Source organism: Microcebus murinus, chromosome X (genome assembly GCF_040939455.1).
Source record: "Microcebus murinus isolate Inina chromosome X, M.murinus_Inina_mat1.0, whole genome shotgun sequence".
NCBI classification, from domain to species: domain Eukaryota; kingdom Metazoa; phylum Chordata; class Mammalia; order Primates; family Cheirogaleidae; genus Microcebus; species Microcebus murinus.
In genome coordinates, this window is record NC_134136.1 from 289,295 (window position 1) to 305,360 (window position 16,066).

At 40.2% G+C, this 16,066-nt stretch overlaps 1 protein-coding gene across 4 annotated transcripts in view; it reads right to left on the reverse strand.

The window, feature by feature from the left end:
- Positions 1 to 1,900: 1,900 nt before the first annotated feature.
- Positions 1,901 to 16,066, reverse strand: part of MTMR8 (myotubularin related protein 8) — a 144,737-nt gene continuing 130,571 nt past the window's right edge. For 3 of the 4 annotated variants that reach the window (XM_012750001.3, XM_012750000.3, XM_012750005.3), the window contains 2 exons: positions 9,811 to 9,937; positions 1,901 to 7,706 (listed from right to left, as the gene is read on the reverse strand). In XM_012750001.3, coding sequence (XP_012605455.1) covers positions 7,128 to 7,706; positions 9,811 to 9,937 — 706 coding nt within the window. In that variant the 3' untranslated portion in view covers positions 1,901 to 7,127. The remainder of the gene's footprint in view (positions 7,707 to 9,810; positions 9,938 to 16,066) is intronic. The other variant, XR_012916056.1, reaches the window with a different exon arrangement.

Here is a 16,066-nt window from a genome sequence, read left to right on the forward strand (position 1 = left end):
ACCTGTTTTAAACAAGGCAACAGAGGCCTAGAGAAACAAGAGAGTATTTCAAATGTGCTGTGACTCAGATATATCTGAGTGGCATTTTTTCTCCCCAAAGCTCAAAGGCATATTCTGTCAATTCTTGATTATTTGGTTCCTTGCTTCTATATGGTAGTTCTTGTTCAGTTGAATAGGACTTGAAGACTGAAACTAGTAACACCAATTTATATTTGAAAAGTACCTCCAAATTTGCAAAGTACTTTTACAATTACAATTTCCCTTGGTTGTCACAATCTCAGCAGGAGACTAGCAAAGGTAGAGATTATTCCTATATTGTAAATAAGGAAACACATAAATTGGGGGATTGATTCATCCAGAAGTGATTCCTCATTCGAGGTCTTCCCTTGACACACTTTCCCTTGCAAAATCAGGCCTTTACTGGGTGACAGGAGACTGAACATAGTTGATTTCAGGTTGCACAGCCTTCCATGCCCTTGGCCACAGCTAACATGGGTTACCTTGGGACTATAGAGTGAATGGATGCCAAGTTGAGGCTTATATTCCATACAAAGTACCACGAGAACTTGGAGCTCAAATTACCCATAGAGTTTGTTGATTAAAAAAATCCTCCTAGAATAGACTATCCATCTGTATAGGTCACCTCAGGGAAGGGGGTTATTTCGAATCAGAAATGAGGTTGCTGAGTTCTAACCAAGGGAAACGGGATAGTCTAGGAAGGCAAGATTAAAATTTGATATAGAACAAAACTGTAGCTTGGTTAACAATAGAGGGGTAGTTGAATAAACTGTAGCTCATATAGTAAGATTTTATGTGGCCGTTAGAAATGATGAGACCTATATTTATTGAAATGTAAAGATGTTCAAAATTAAGTGAGACTATTATATATGAGTGTTTAATATGATATACTGTTTTCGTTTTCTATGTGTATGTATAGGTTTATCTCTGCAGAAAAAAAATAATGTCATTTTTTTTGGTTTTCTGTATTTTAAAAATGTTCTACCATGAACAAAGATTTCTTGATTAATTATAAAAGAAGAGTTATAGCCTAATCCATTGCATTGCAATGTTATTGTATTGTAACCTGATTGTCGAAAGACAGCGTGTCAAGAGTAGGAAGGGGCTCAATGGAGTTGAAAAAGGAAGCATAAGAGTAAGAATCTGTCAGTTTAATCAACAGCATTAGGGTAAGGCAGAGGTGGCTAATGCTTTTGGACTTTATGTGCCAGGAACATTACTAGGTAGTACTTTACATGTTAGCTCTGTTAACCTGCACAATCACCCTGTGTGGTAGGTACCATTATTACTCCCCTTTTACAGATGAGGTCCCTAAGGCTCAGAGAGGGAAAGTGACTTGCCCAAAGCCATACAGCTAGTAAATGGCTGAGCCAGAACTAGAACCCAGTCTGTTTTCTATCCACTGGATGCCCTGGGCATGTGGTCCCCAGAGAGAGGGAGGCTCTGCTGTGGGGCCTCTTTTGAGGCCTGGAAGAAACAACCAAGTTTATGAAGCTCCATGTGTGAGAATTCTTACTGTGGTGGGGAGGAAAGAGAGCCCTGGAGGGGGATGAAGAGGCTGATATTTGAACAAGTCTGTTCCCAATGTGAATGAACAAACTGGTATTCTGTCAGCATGCTTTTGTGAGTTAAGTTGGTATTGGTCTTGTCCTCACTGCTGGTCACTGACAATTAGACCCTGTACTCCACAGTGCTGTTCAGAACCAAGTGCTCTCTCTGATGACTCTTATTTTAATATCAATAGGATATGTTTTAACCTACCTGCAGATTCTGTCTTTTGTAAGGTGGTTCATCTGTTGAGGCTAGGTCAGGATATTAATTTTTAGAGGTTTGTCACCTTTCCTTTTATTTGTAGCTAATACATAGCAATCTCACACACACAAAAGACTGAAGATTTTTAATTTTTGACAAAAAAATATCAACCAAACATTTTCAAACTGGAACACAACTGCAGATGGGGGCCAATGAGCCCTGTGGCACTTGGAATATCCTGACTGGGTCACACATCCATACCTTAGTGGTGTGACAGGCTCAAGATAACACACAACAGGAAGTTAAAAGTCAATCATTCACACTGTTGTACCTTGGCAAGTTCAGATGTGAGCTTCTGTGTCAGTCTGTAAACCTGGGGATAATGAAAAGTCAGGTTCTCAAAGAACCTACTATACAGTTTGGAATTCTGAATTATACATAAGTTGCATGATGTTCATGCAAGCATGTAGCAGACATTAACGCACTACAGATAACACTGGTCATATAGTTTAACCTTACTTCTGAAGCTATCTGATCAATACATCCCAGAGAAAAGGCCAAATGCTTCACTTTGGTTTGTATCTCTGGCTTGGCATGTCTCAAAGTCCTCATGGCACTTAGCTAGACAATATCAAAGTTAGAGGTTTATTTTAGAACTAAAAGAATTTTATTCTTAGATAAATTCTCTTCATCTGTATTCTCAAATGACCTATGAGACCAGATGCTACTAAAGTTACAGTAAACACATACATATACAAATAGTCTTACCATAAATTACATTCCAAAAGAACTGAACTTGTTAGCTGTTCCGAAGCCCGAGGCACTATTAAACTGGAATACAGAACATGCTCTGTTTCAGAACTAGGATATGTGCTCTGCATTCCCATTGGCATTCACAAAATATAGAAACCACCCTGTCTGCAAATATGAGCGAGGTGAAGACTTGGAGGTACTTAATATGAACTGGTGTGGCCAACTGCATGTGATGTGGGACCAGAGAACATGAGTCTTTGAACAGTGATCATCTAGTGACTTTGGTGTATGTATTGTCACCTGACTGGTAAGGGATCCAATGATACTTCAGCTACAGAAGCAAAAAGGTGGCTCAGGACTCATCGGCCCTAAAGGGTGAGAATACCACCCATCATTGTTGACACTCTGAAAGGAAAGAAAATCCAGGTCCACATACCCCAGCAGAGAAGAGTGTTGACAAGGAAAGTTCATGACTCATAGCATTCTTAAGAGTTTCTACCAATGTAAAAGATAGCCTTAAAAGAAAATACATCAGTCATAGTACTGCCTGGAAAAGAGGTTATTTTTTGGACCTTACTGTGAACAATTCAATCTCAAGGAGCACATGAAATCTTAAATAACTGGAGTGCTCATCATCATGGTGAGTCTATACTTCCTTTGTTTAAGTGGCCAGGTATATTTCTGTATTACTCTCTCTTCCCTCCTGCCATCCCTCTTGCTTCTATACAACTGGGATTCTGTGAGGGCTGGTGTAGGACCCCCTAAAGAGTTAAGAGTACAAGGTCATGAAAATGGTTGAAAGGCAAGAAAGCTTTGGAGGACAAAAAAGCCTGTAGGTTATCCCCAGAGCTTTAGAAAATATGATGGGACAGGGCACCAGACTTAACATGGAAGCTGTTGGTTTCACACAAGCTAACTGCTGAACATATTTTTGTTCAGCTCCTGCAAGACACATAGGTCTAGATGAGACAGCTGCTTTCAAAGCACACTTGTCTTGTGTGAAGAGTATGTAACATATTTTTACTTGTACTGACATCTAAAGGAGATGTGGGCTGCCATGACTGATGACAATACCAATACTTCCTATTTAAGGGTAAGACATTGACTATCAGTCCCACAGGCAGGGAATCAAAGAAGATGTGCTCTGTAGGGCTTAAAAAATAATTTTTTTTTGCCTAGGAAAAGCTTCTATGCCACCATCAAATGCTTTGAAAACAGAACTGCCTTTAAAAAGACAAGAAAACAAGAGTCCTTTATTACCCCAAATCATTCCCCTTGTCCTCTGGTGTTACCTGACAGCCTAGCCATTTCTTTACATTATATTAAAAAATAACCCCATAGGAAAAGATTTAAGGCTTAAGCCATGCCTACTTTTTGTTTGTTTTAAAATGTCTATATCGAAAGTCAGGTTTATATTTGGCACTTAGTAACCAGATTTAGTTGGAATAATATCTGCCTGTATCATACATAGAATTCTGGGAGAGAGAAGGAAAGATTTGGTGCAGATACCACCAATTCATACACATTGGGAATTAAGGCAGAAAGTGACAACTATCTTTCTAGGTACAAACCAATCTGATCTGGATTATAGTAACCCCCTTTTGAGAAAAGTATTTTTCTTAAAGGTAATGTACATTTCCCTACACAACTGTTTGAAAAAGGCCACTTTATAAAATACTCTCATAGAAAGATTCCACAATGGTATATCAAAGCCTAATTAGCATCAAGAAAAATGTTGTGTGCTTGTAAGAGCCAGTATGTAACAAAAATCTAACATGAGTATCCTTAGTTATTTTACTTCTCTTCCTGCTAAAATCAGACCAAGCTTAAATATTTACCAATTTTGTTTGAAAAGCACCTCTTAAAAAGACTAAGATTCTTTTTGGCTGGAAGTGTTCTGGGAAGGTCAGTGTGAAGTATGTCTCAGACAAAAGGAGTTTCATGCATGTTGGCAGGCAATGACAGCTGACTTGCTGGTAACTGAACATAATTTCTAAGGTGACTTCCCAAAGATACACATGTCTAGTATATGCACCATAAGCTTTACATTCTTGCTCTGTTAGTTCTACATACAGTTTCAGGTTTTCTTTCATACAGTTTACACTATTCCTGAATTTCTTCTTTAAAAAGTCAGACTGTTAGCTGTTACTTAAGTTTGTTATTTAAGACTGTTTTATTACTATGATAAATCTGTCATTCCATCGACTGAAGTAAATAATTAATGAATTTTAAAAACTGTGTCCATGCAGAATCTGACTATGGCCACAAGCACAGGAAGAGAGCCTGCCTCACACTTAGAAAAGATAAGCACCAGTCCCAGGCACATGAAACTTGTGTAGAAAACAGGCAGAGGTCAGCTTAGTGAATGAGACCGTGGCAGGTGGTTAAATGCCTTCCTATTTAAGTAGAACAGTCATATGAGAATGGAATTTCTGCTTGGGGAAATGGAATGCTAGGACAGTGGGGGAAAGGGTCACATTTCTTTCACAGCATAGGTGCTATATCAGAGTATGTAATGAATGCCATTAATAGTTCATCTTTTCTAGTATTCCTGGCAACTTTCCTTCAGGAGTCTCCTGTCCATTTTTAGGCTTTTACAAGTATATAAATATTTGGATTTCACCCTTTTCTTCTCATATTTTTAAATCTAACTGTAAAACAGGGTGGTGCTTGGTATTGAGAATAAATAGGGAGTTTTCACAAGGTTTTCTTTAGTTTTATATATGTTATACCCAAGCAATAATGGGACATGTTAGGGAATAAAAAATAAAAGAACAAATAAATTGACCTCACACATATTGAGGCTGAAATTGATTCCATGGCCTTAGATATTCAACAAAATAATACAGTCTTTTTAAAATTTTTGGTTTCACATTCAGAAATATCAAGGTCGTCGTTTACCACTTCTCAGTTTAGAATTGTATCAAAAAGATCTTCTTTTCATCATTGAATAATTTTGTTTTGGATCTGAGAAATAAGGTTGAATACTCTGTACTGCCCTTGTACAGGTCTTTAGAAATAAATCTGTGACTGTTAAACTAGTTTTTTATAGAATTTGCAAAAACTACAGTCTTGTAATTTTCCTTTTTACTTTCTTCCCCTGAAAAAACACTCAAAATACTGTATCTGAAATATCATACTATTAATAGTTAATGGACTGCAAAATACAGATTGAGACATGGGAAAAAGCCCTGGGTATAAAGGAAGACCCAGAATAGACTCGCCCGTGGCAGACTGGTACTGTCATCCTTTTTGACAACTTCTTTCACAAAGCCAGGGTTATTAGATGTAGCCTCCAAATCCAAATGATGTGCACAAACCCTATTTTTTTTCTCAGAAGTCAAATGACAACTGGCAACATCTGATGATTTAGGTTATGTAAGGCAAGGACCAAATCGTGGAAAGAAAAGGATAAGAGAAGATACAATAGGAAATCATCCTGATGCTTTAAAATTATAAGATCAAGACAGTTATCAAGGAGAGGTAAGTAAAAAATGGCTCCCTCCTATTTAGGAATGGAAAAGACCCAAATGAATTTGAGTTCTTTAAAAACAAAGAATTAAAACAGCTACCAAGAGGAGGTAAATAGAAAAATAGCTCCTATTTACATATGAAAAAAGACAACTAAAATGATTTAGACTTCCGCCTCTAAAGAGGAAGGTTGTTTTGGGTCCATAGTTTAGCTAGGGGCAAGAAATCAAGTAGTTATCTTAGCTCTCCTCTCCTACACTTAAGTTAAATTAAACATTTAAATTAAAAGGTACCTCTTTCCTTCAGAGAAAAGCACCTAATGAAGTGATCCTTTACAGATTCCTGTGCTCACAACTGGGTGTGATAGTCAACAGAGATGGCTCCTTGAGCAATCTAATTTTTGAGCTTAAACCAGAGTATTTGGAAGAGCAATCTTGGGTGAAGACCTGGATTCTGTTGGCATTGGGAGTTTTGGAAATTCTGACTATGTTATATAGTATGACCCAAACTGCCCAAGGTCTAATCTACCTCTAACATGTGGAAGTAGCAAGATCATGACTGACTACTAAACAGGATATATGAAAAAAAACAGCAAGTCTATCAACCTCAAGGGGAAATCTGGTGTTTAAACAACACTGGCTCTCCTCAATTCACACCCCAGCTAAGTCTTATTATAATACACACTTAGTCAATCCATTAGAACAAGGTGAAAAAATATTCTGCAATTCACAGTTATATGATGTAGGGTCTTGATTGTCCACTGTGACAATATTTCTACTTCATGCTACAGCAGTGAGGGTGGAAAAGTAGGGGAGGCTGATCATTAAGGAAAATAGACAGTGGAACCAGTTTAATAAGCATCCTAGCTGAGAGGCTACATTTCTAAACTTAAATCCCATTTTAGAACAATAACATATTCTTTCTTTCTCTTGCCTACATAATGGACTGTTTAACATGGAAATACTGGTTACTTAATCAGTAAAGGTCCTAAATCCCCTTCTAGACGTTAGGTGAGGGGAGGGATGCCTGGCCTCACCCACTTCAACCAATTGGAAAAGCAGCATAGCCCTCTTTGAGACAAGGATCATTGTGGCTGCTGCAGGTGCACCCAACACAGAAGCAGAGTAGCCATTTCATTGTTGCTTGGAACAGCCTGTGTCCTTGGTGCTGGCCTTGGAGATGCCTATGTCCTCAAAGATGGTCATGGCCCCAGAGAAACTCATGCCTCTAGAGAAGTCACTGGCCTCAGAGATGCCCGTATCTCCAGAGAAGCCCCTGGCCTCAGAAATACCCATGTTTCCAGAGATACCAGTGACCTCAGAGATGCTCGTGGCCCCAGAGATACCCATGTCTCCAGAGAAGCCCATAGCCTCAAAGATGTCCATGTTTCCAGAGACACCTCTGGCCTCAGAGATGCCTGTGTCTCCAGAGATGCCCACATCTCCAGAAATATTTATGGCCCTTAGGCTTCCCACAGTCCCACAACAGTCATGGTGGAGGTCTGCACACTGGCTTTTTACTTGATCCATCTGAGCTCGGAGGCCTCCTTCCCTGGACAGGGTACCATTCTCCATCAAGGTATTCAGGTCTCCATCGATACCCATAAAGCCAAGAGGATTGCTCAAAGGACTGCCCAGATGCTGGGAAAATAAATTCCCTAATTGAGAGCAGGTACAGACCTCTTCTGGTGGCTCATCGCGGGTTTTCAGTTTCTGCCTCAGGAGCAAGGAATGATTGAGAATTAGAAACACTATTGAGAAAACACAATTGAGAAAAACTAGGCAAATATCACACTGACCTATAGGAGTGCTATTGCTTTCACTTAAGAGGTAGCAAATGATGTTTTATAGCCCTTCTACCCAAATATCTTTCCCTAATCACATGCCATAGTGCTTTAATAGCCATACCATTAAAGAGCCTGAAAGGTCTCTTATCTATAAAAGTCGTCTTTTCTGATGAATGCAATTTTATTATTGGGAGGGAGGAGGGAAGGGGAGAGATCATTAACATTTATTGAATACTTCTGTGTGCTGGGCACTTTACATACAGTAGCCTTATAAGGATCCGTTTATTCTTCTAAGAAACCTATCAGTTAGGTATGAGTTGTATTTTACAATGAAGAAACTGCAGCTCAGAGAAGTCAAGTAACTCACCCAAATTCACACATGTAGGAAGTAGAAAGCTGGAATCTAACCCTGCATCTTCTTAATGCCAAAGTCTATGTCCTTGCTACCTCCAGTAGCTATTTTTCCTTTCAGGGATAATACAATGATTCACTGATAATTTATAACAGTGATTCCTTGGGGTCATAAGGCCCCTTTGAAAATCTGAAGAAAATAATGGACCTTCTCTTCAGAAAAATGCATGCATGCGTATGTGTGTGAACAAGACAGCACATACATAGTTTTTAGGCATAATTTAAGAGGTTTCACAGATACCCGTTATGAGCTTCTGCCTTAGAGTACAGTCATATCATTTTTACTGCTCTAGAAATCACAAACTTATGGTGATTTGTAATAAAACAGTGATAACTGTTAGAGAGAGGCACTGGATTGGTAGGTGGCTCAGGGAATCTTTTAAACTTTTCATTTTGAACCATATTACATCCTGCATTTTCTAACTTTATACTTGCATTGCCTTTTAAAAAATGCCAATAGGCTTGTCTGGGTAATAATATTATGGGTTATTTTTCCTCTATATTAAAAAAAAACTTAGTAACATATACTTCAAAAGGAAGTCATTCCAGAGACTGATCTGAGTTTACCTGAAATGAATCTGATTCTCAGGTATCAGGCAGGGATAAGTGAGGAGGCTGGGAGTAGAACAGGGGACCTGTTCTAAGGGACCCATGAAGGAGGCTGCTAATAGCTTTAAAAAAAAAAAAGAGGCAGGAGGCCCTAAGAAGTTGTTTCTATTTCTAATTCTGCCAAGGGCTGGGCCTTCCCAGAGCTGCTTGTTCCTATGGTTTTAAGTGATGCTTCAGTACCCACCCCTTTTTTTAATGGACCAAGTAACTGGCTGTTGCTTCTCAAGAGGCCATTAAAAACTTTGGGATCTGATATAATCACAACATGTTTATTTTTACAATAAAAGGATATCTGTTTACTTATAGGGAGCAGAAAAGCTATGCCTTATCTGGCCTAAAGTTCCACACCCAGTTCCTAAATAGTACACCCTGTCCAAGAATCCTTTTCTAAGAAGTGCCTCTCCCCTGTCCTTCAAACAGACCCTTAGGGATCCCTAGATTCCATAAGCAGCTCAGCATTTTCCATATTTTGAAAAGAAATCTTTGTGTACTTGTTTAACTTATAATTAAAAACAAGTGTCCAACTTTGGTTTTGCTGGTATTCTAAAGCAAAATCAACAAATAGCATGGCCACTCAATGAGCAGAGTTTGCAATCTACATAGGAAGGAAATAAGTATCTTCTTTTATAAGTGGTTCCTAATTAGAAATATAACAATTTCATTGTTCTTATCAGCATATCCAAGATGTTATACTTATTCTCTTGATAGATAACAAATGCCTGTTTGATTTCCCTGTCATTCCCTCTTGTTCCTCCTAATCATTCCACTCAGACCCAAAAAGGGATAAAGAGAACTAACCCACTTTTTTTAACTAGCTGAGTGAGATATTTACCACACTTTGGGGAGTAAGTAAATGAGTTATGTCTGAAGCTTTGTAGACACATGGACAGTTGGAAGTCAAAGAGAATAACAAAGCCAGAGAGGCAGCTTTCCACAAGTACAGTTGAACTCCAAGCAGGAAGGGCTTACTCAGAAGGGGCAAGATCTCTTTCTGGAAGTTTTCTCCTCACCTTTTCTAGTTCATGCACATCTGCCTCCAGCATTGCTCTCTGTTTCTTAATTTCCAAGAGACTCTCTAGCATACTCTGCTTGGGTTGTAGCCCCTTGTCAAAGCGATTATACATTCCACACCAGAACCTTGAATAGACAGAAAAAAAAAAAGTGGGTTAGTTTATCTGGAGGAATCAATTACCGATGTTTTCCTTGTTCCAAGAAAATATTAGCCTGGTAGGTAGGAAGGTTTCCAAAGTAATGTAATTTGAAGACATTGAAAAGACTGGACACACTCATAATTGAAGAGTAAAGTTCCCAGCAGAAAGATCTCTGCTCAAGGAGATACTTTAGACTCATGCAAACTTTAGGTTCTTTTAAAAAATCAAATTAAATGTTTAATTTGAGATAATTATAGATTCACATGTAATTTTATGAAATAATAAGGGGGAGGAGTTACTTCAGCAAGATGGCATAAGGAAGCCCTGAACTCTCCTTCCTTCCACCATGGACACAGTGATTCAAATGTAACATAAGGATCATTTCCCTTTATTAGAAATCTAGTAACCACTTGAGAGGTTCCTGCACCCTGGGTGAGTGTGAAACCAGGTACACTGAAACCAGTAGGAAAAGCAGAAACACTCATAATCCCTACCCCCAGCACAGTGTACCACAGGATCAGGAGGGAAATCCCAGTCCCAGCTTCTACCTGAGAACAGAAGCAGCTGGACTGCATATCTAATATCAACTTCTCCAGGTGCTACCTGAGAGATTGAATTCTTTATTGCCTGTCTCAGGGAGCTGAAAGGGTTTGGTCTGGCATATGATAGTATCCCTGGGACTACAGAGAAGAAAGTACAGTTTGAACTAGCATGCAGATATGCACAACTCCTCTCACTGGCTCAACTGAGTGAGTAAAAACATCCCAGCTGCCAGCTTCTCTCTGGGGAGGGAAAGAGTCGGACTGGGTATCCAGCAGTCTAACTTCTCCAGGAGATACTGAGGGAATGGCTTCTGTGCCACCTGTCTAGGAGCACTGACAGGACTGAACATACTCTAGACACCCAAGGGCCACTAAGAAGAAAGAAAGGAGTTCAGACTAGCACAATAATTTGAGAGGCCCCATAGAAGCTCTGGTCTGGTTCACTGGTGAAGGTCTTCTGTACAAAGCCAATCCATAAGACTGGGAAAGGTGGCAATTTTTTTCTAATGTACAGATACAAACACACAGAGTCAAAGAAAATGAGGAAAACAAACAAACTAACTAAACACAATCCGAAACAAAAGAACAAGCTAAAACTTCAGAAACTGACTCTAATTAAATGGAAATATGTGAATTACCTGAAAGAAGACTGAAAATAACCATAACAGAAAAGCTCAGTGAACTCAGTAGAACAATCCATGAACAAAGTGAAAATTTCAACAAAAAGACAGAAAATTCAAAAAAGAAAAAAATAGAAGTCTTAAAGCTTAAGAATACAATAACTGAAGTGAAACAATTCAATAGAGGAGTTCAACAATAGACTAGAGAAGCAGAAAAAAGAATCAGTAAATTCAAAGACAGATTATTTGAAATAATCAGCTAGAGGAACGAACACACGCACGCACGCACGCACGCACACACACACACAGAATGAAAAAGAGTAAAGATAGTTTAAAGGACATATGGGATATCATCAAGCAGACTAAATTATGTATTATGGAAGTCCCAGGAGAAGAGAGAGATAAAGGACCAGAAAGCTTATTTAAAGTAATGGAAGATGGCCAACTAGAGACAAAACTTATCCAACCATCATGGCAGAAGAGTTGAGGAGTGGACGGAGGAGAGTGGAGGGTAATTACTGCTTGGAAGCGGACCACAGGGACAGACCACCAGTGGAGTCCAGGAACACTACCAAGAGGAACTGAGCACATGAAAGAGAGGAGGATAGAAGGGAGTAATCGGCACAAACTAACTCCAGGGAGTTTCGAGCCCAAGGAAAGCATAAGCGGTTTGGGGCTCTCATCCCAGGGGGGAGTACCACGAGTGATCAGAGAGTCAGCATCCCTGCATCTGGATGCCCCCTCCTCTGCTGCTCCTCCTCCCCTGGCATCCTAGGAAGTAATTTTGGCTCAAGCCATTTGTAGCCACATGGCTGCACCCACTGCACAGCAACCACCAAAGCGCCTTGCGCTGAGTGACTTGGCTTCCCACAAAGAGAGCGCACTCCTAGTTAAGCAAGCCTTGGGCAATGGCAGACACTCCAGGAGTGTATTCCCAGCTGAGCCTGCCTCAGTCAGCATAGTCACTGCAGTGGTGTGGAGAGGAGGGCTATCATGTTTCCATGACTGGGGCTTGGAGAGGAGGGCAGATGGGTACCCTACCCTTGCAACGCTGAACTCCAGAGTGGTGCAGGAAGCCCATAGCCCCTTCCCCAAACCATAGCAGCCGGTAGAGTTCTCTGTGCTGAGTGACCTGCTTTCACCACCAGGGATGCATTTCTGTCTCCAGCCTACAGGGCAACCTGTCTGTGAGCCTCCTGCCAACAGGCATTTGGTGTGTTCACCTGCTGACGGTGCAGAGGGTGGGGTGGGGCAGTGTGGGGAAGAGATTCCAGTTCCAAGGACGGGGCTGGGGGAGCAAGTGAGAACCTGGGCCCATCAGGAGGGTGTGTAGGAGCACAAGAGAGCAGGGTTCTGTGGGTGAGCCCCATCCCCCTTCCCCTGGTGAGAGCATCTCCCTGGCAAAGATTTATAGGGATAGAGAAGGCCACCCACCTCACCTTGCAGTGGCAGAAAAGAGGTGCATGATTGGGGATTCCCCTATCTGCTAGTGACACCCAGAGGCACACACCAGCAGGCCAGACACATGAACTATGGAGAAGCTCGAGAGACCATCTTGGGTGGAGAGGAAACCCAAGAGTTCCAATGGGAGGGGAAAGTGCCTGGGTTTGTGGACAGGGACCACAAACTAGCTAGAGACCTCAGCAATTGCACTAGTTGGTCCCTTCCATAAGGAGCAACCCTCCAAGCTTGGAGAGATAGCCCTAAACTCCATATAAGTGGCTACACATAGTGGCCGGATAAGCAACCACAGAGGCTCACACACCTAGGCTTTTGTACTCCAGCTGTGATCTCTCTTGTTCCTCCCCCAACCTCAGAGGGTAGTAGGGTACAAGAAACCCCTAGGAGCTACAAGGCCCCTCCCAAAGCTTGGGGCATTCATATACAGCACCTGGGGGACCAGAGCCTACTACAGGCACAATAGATTACCCTGGTAACTGGCTCCTCCATGCAAACTACAATAAACGACAGAAGGAACAATGCCACAGCTAAACATGTTATCCTCCATCTGAAGCTATTAGGGAGCAGAGGATTTATATCCACAGGTACAACCCACCATCTTGGAGCTTAAGTTGGGGGACCAAACTCACTACTCTCCATTGGGAAGAGGTAAAGACAACAGGTCAGAGGTAACCCAAAAGGTTCATCAAACTTGTTAAAACACTCTTAAGGCAATGCAAAACCAATGCTCCTCTCTCTGGCACTGTCAGGGAATGATCCTTGGGGACCTGGAAACAGAGCCATAAGCCAGCTCTAGCATGCCCAGCTCTCAACCAAGAGGCCAGGTGAGAAAAAAAAATCAGTGAAAAAACTCAGGAAACATGAAAAATCAGAGCAAAAACTCACCACCCAAAAGAAATCATTAGCTCCTAAGCAATGGATGACAACTTAAACAAAATGGTTAAAATGACAAATGAATTTTTTTTTTTTTTTTGAGACAGAGTCTCGCTTTGTTGTCCAGGCTAGAGTGAGTGCCGTGGCATCAGCCTAGCTCACAGCAACCTCACACTTCTGGGCTCGAGCGATCCTTCTGCCTCAGCCTCCCGAGTAGCTGGGACTACAGGCATGCGCCACCATGCCCGGCTAATTTTTTATATACATATCAGTTGGCCAATTAATTTATTTCTATTTATAGTAGAGACGGGGTCTCGCTCTTGCTCAGGCTGGTTTTGAACTCCTGACCTCGAGCAATCTGCCCGCCTCAGCCTCCCAGAGAGCTAGGATTACAGGCGTGAGCCACCGCGCCCGGCCTGACAAATGAATTTTGAATATGGATTACAAGAAAGCTCAATGAAATTCAAGAGAAAATAGAAACTGAACACAAAGAAGCTACAAAAACAATTTAGGAAATGAATGAAAAATCCTCTATAGAAATTGAAGTATTATGAAAAAAACAGAAATATTGGAAATGAAAGAGGGAATTCAAGAAACTATAAAACACAGTGGAAAATCTTAAGAATAGGCTGGATTATGCAGAGTAAAGAATCTGAGAGCTTGAAGATAACACCTGTGTGCTAAAAAGATCAGATGAAGAAACAGAACACACAAACAAGAGACATGAACAAAGCATACAAGAAATGTGGGATCATGTAAAGAAGCCAAACATAAGAATCACAGGCATCTATGAGTGTGAAGAGGGAAATACACAAGGGCTGGAAAACCTATTTTCAGGAACAACAGGAAGTTTCCCTGGCCTAGCCAGAAATCTAGATATATAGGCACAAGAAGCACACAGGACTCCCAGGAGACTCAATATGAAAAGGCAGTCACCACATCACATAGTTATTAGGTTGGTGAAAGTAAAACATGGAAGAGGCACTCCTTAGAGGAGTGAGGTAAAAATAGCAGGTAACCTACAAATGAAAACCTATTAGACTAACTATAGATTTCTCAACTGAAACCTTACAAGTCAGAAGGGACTGGGGACCCATCCCAGTTTTCTAAAACAGAATAATGGCCAGCCTAGAATTCTTTATCCTGTAAAATTAAGCTTCTTATTTAAGAGAGAAATAACGACTTTCCCAGATAAGCAATCACTGATGGAATTTGCGAAGACCAAACCTGCCCTGCAGAAAGTACTCAGACCTGCATTATACACTGACCAGTGCAATAGACACCCATCACTGTAAAATCACTCAAAAGTTAAAGTCCAGATGCTGATCCCACAATGGCTTGAGAGGTCAAACAAAATAATAAGTGTCTATCAAACAGGATGAACAGAAATCCACCCCAAATATCAATTCTCTCAATAAATGTGAATGGTTTGAATTGCCCACTGAAGAGACATACGTTGGCTAAATGGATAAAAAAAATACATGCCAAGTATCTGCTGTCTCCAGGTAATGCATCTTACTGATAAGGACTCACTTAGACTCAACATGAAAGGATAGAAAATAAGTTTCCAGGCAAAGGGAAACCAAAAGAAAGCTGGAGTACCAATTCTTGTATCAGATAACACAGAATTTAAAGCAATAAAAGTAAAGAAATACAAAGATGGTCACTATATAGTGGTGGTGGGAAAAATCCAACAAGAAAACTAATCAATCCTAAATATTTATGTACAGGAGCCTCCAGATCCATAAAGGAAATCCTGCTTAATCTAAACAAAATAATAAACAGCAATGCCATAATACCCACGTATTTCAACACCCCACTGACAAAACAGAACAGATCCTCTAAGCAGAAAATTAGCAAAGAATCAATGGAATTTAAAGCACTCTAGAACAAATGGGCCTAACAGACATCTACTGAACATTCCACCTAAACAACACTGAATACACATTCTTCTCATTGCTCATGGAACTTTCTCTAAAATTGATCACATCCTAGGCCACAAAACAAATCTCAACAAATTTTAAAAAACAGAAATTATATCATGTATCTTCTCAGATCACAGTGGAATAAATTTAGAGATCAAATCCAACAGAAACACTCACCTCTACACAAAGTCACGGAAATTAAATGATCTATTACTGAATGACAATTGAGTCAAAGATGAAATCCAGATGGAAATCAAAAGATTCTTCGACCTAAATGATGACAGGGATACAAATTATCAAAATCTGTGGGATATAGCAAAAGCATTCCTGAGAGGAAAACTCATAGCCTTAGATGCCTACATCCAAAAGATAGAAAGATCACAAAAACAACAAACTAATGAACTGTCTCAAGCAACTGGAAAAGGAAGGGAAAACCAATCCTAAATCCAGCAGAAAAAAAGAAATCATCAAGATCACAACAGAACTAAATTGAGAACAAAAGAATTATACAAAAGATTAATAAAACAAAAGGTTGGTTCTTTGAAACGATAAAATCAACAGCTCTCTTGCTAGATTGACCAGAAATAGAAAGGAAAGGACTCTAATAAGCTCAATTAGAAATGAAAAAGGAGAGGTCACAACTAATGTCACAGAAATACAAATCATCATCTTTGAATACTATAAAAATCTCTAT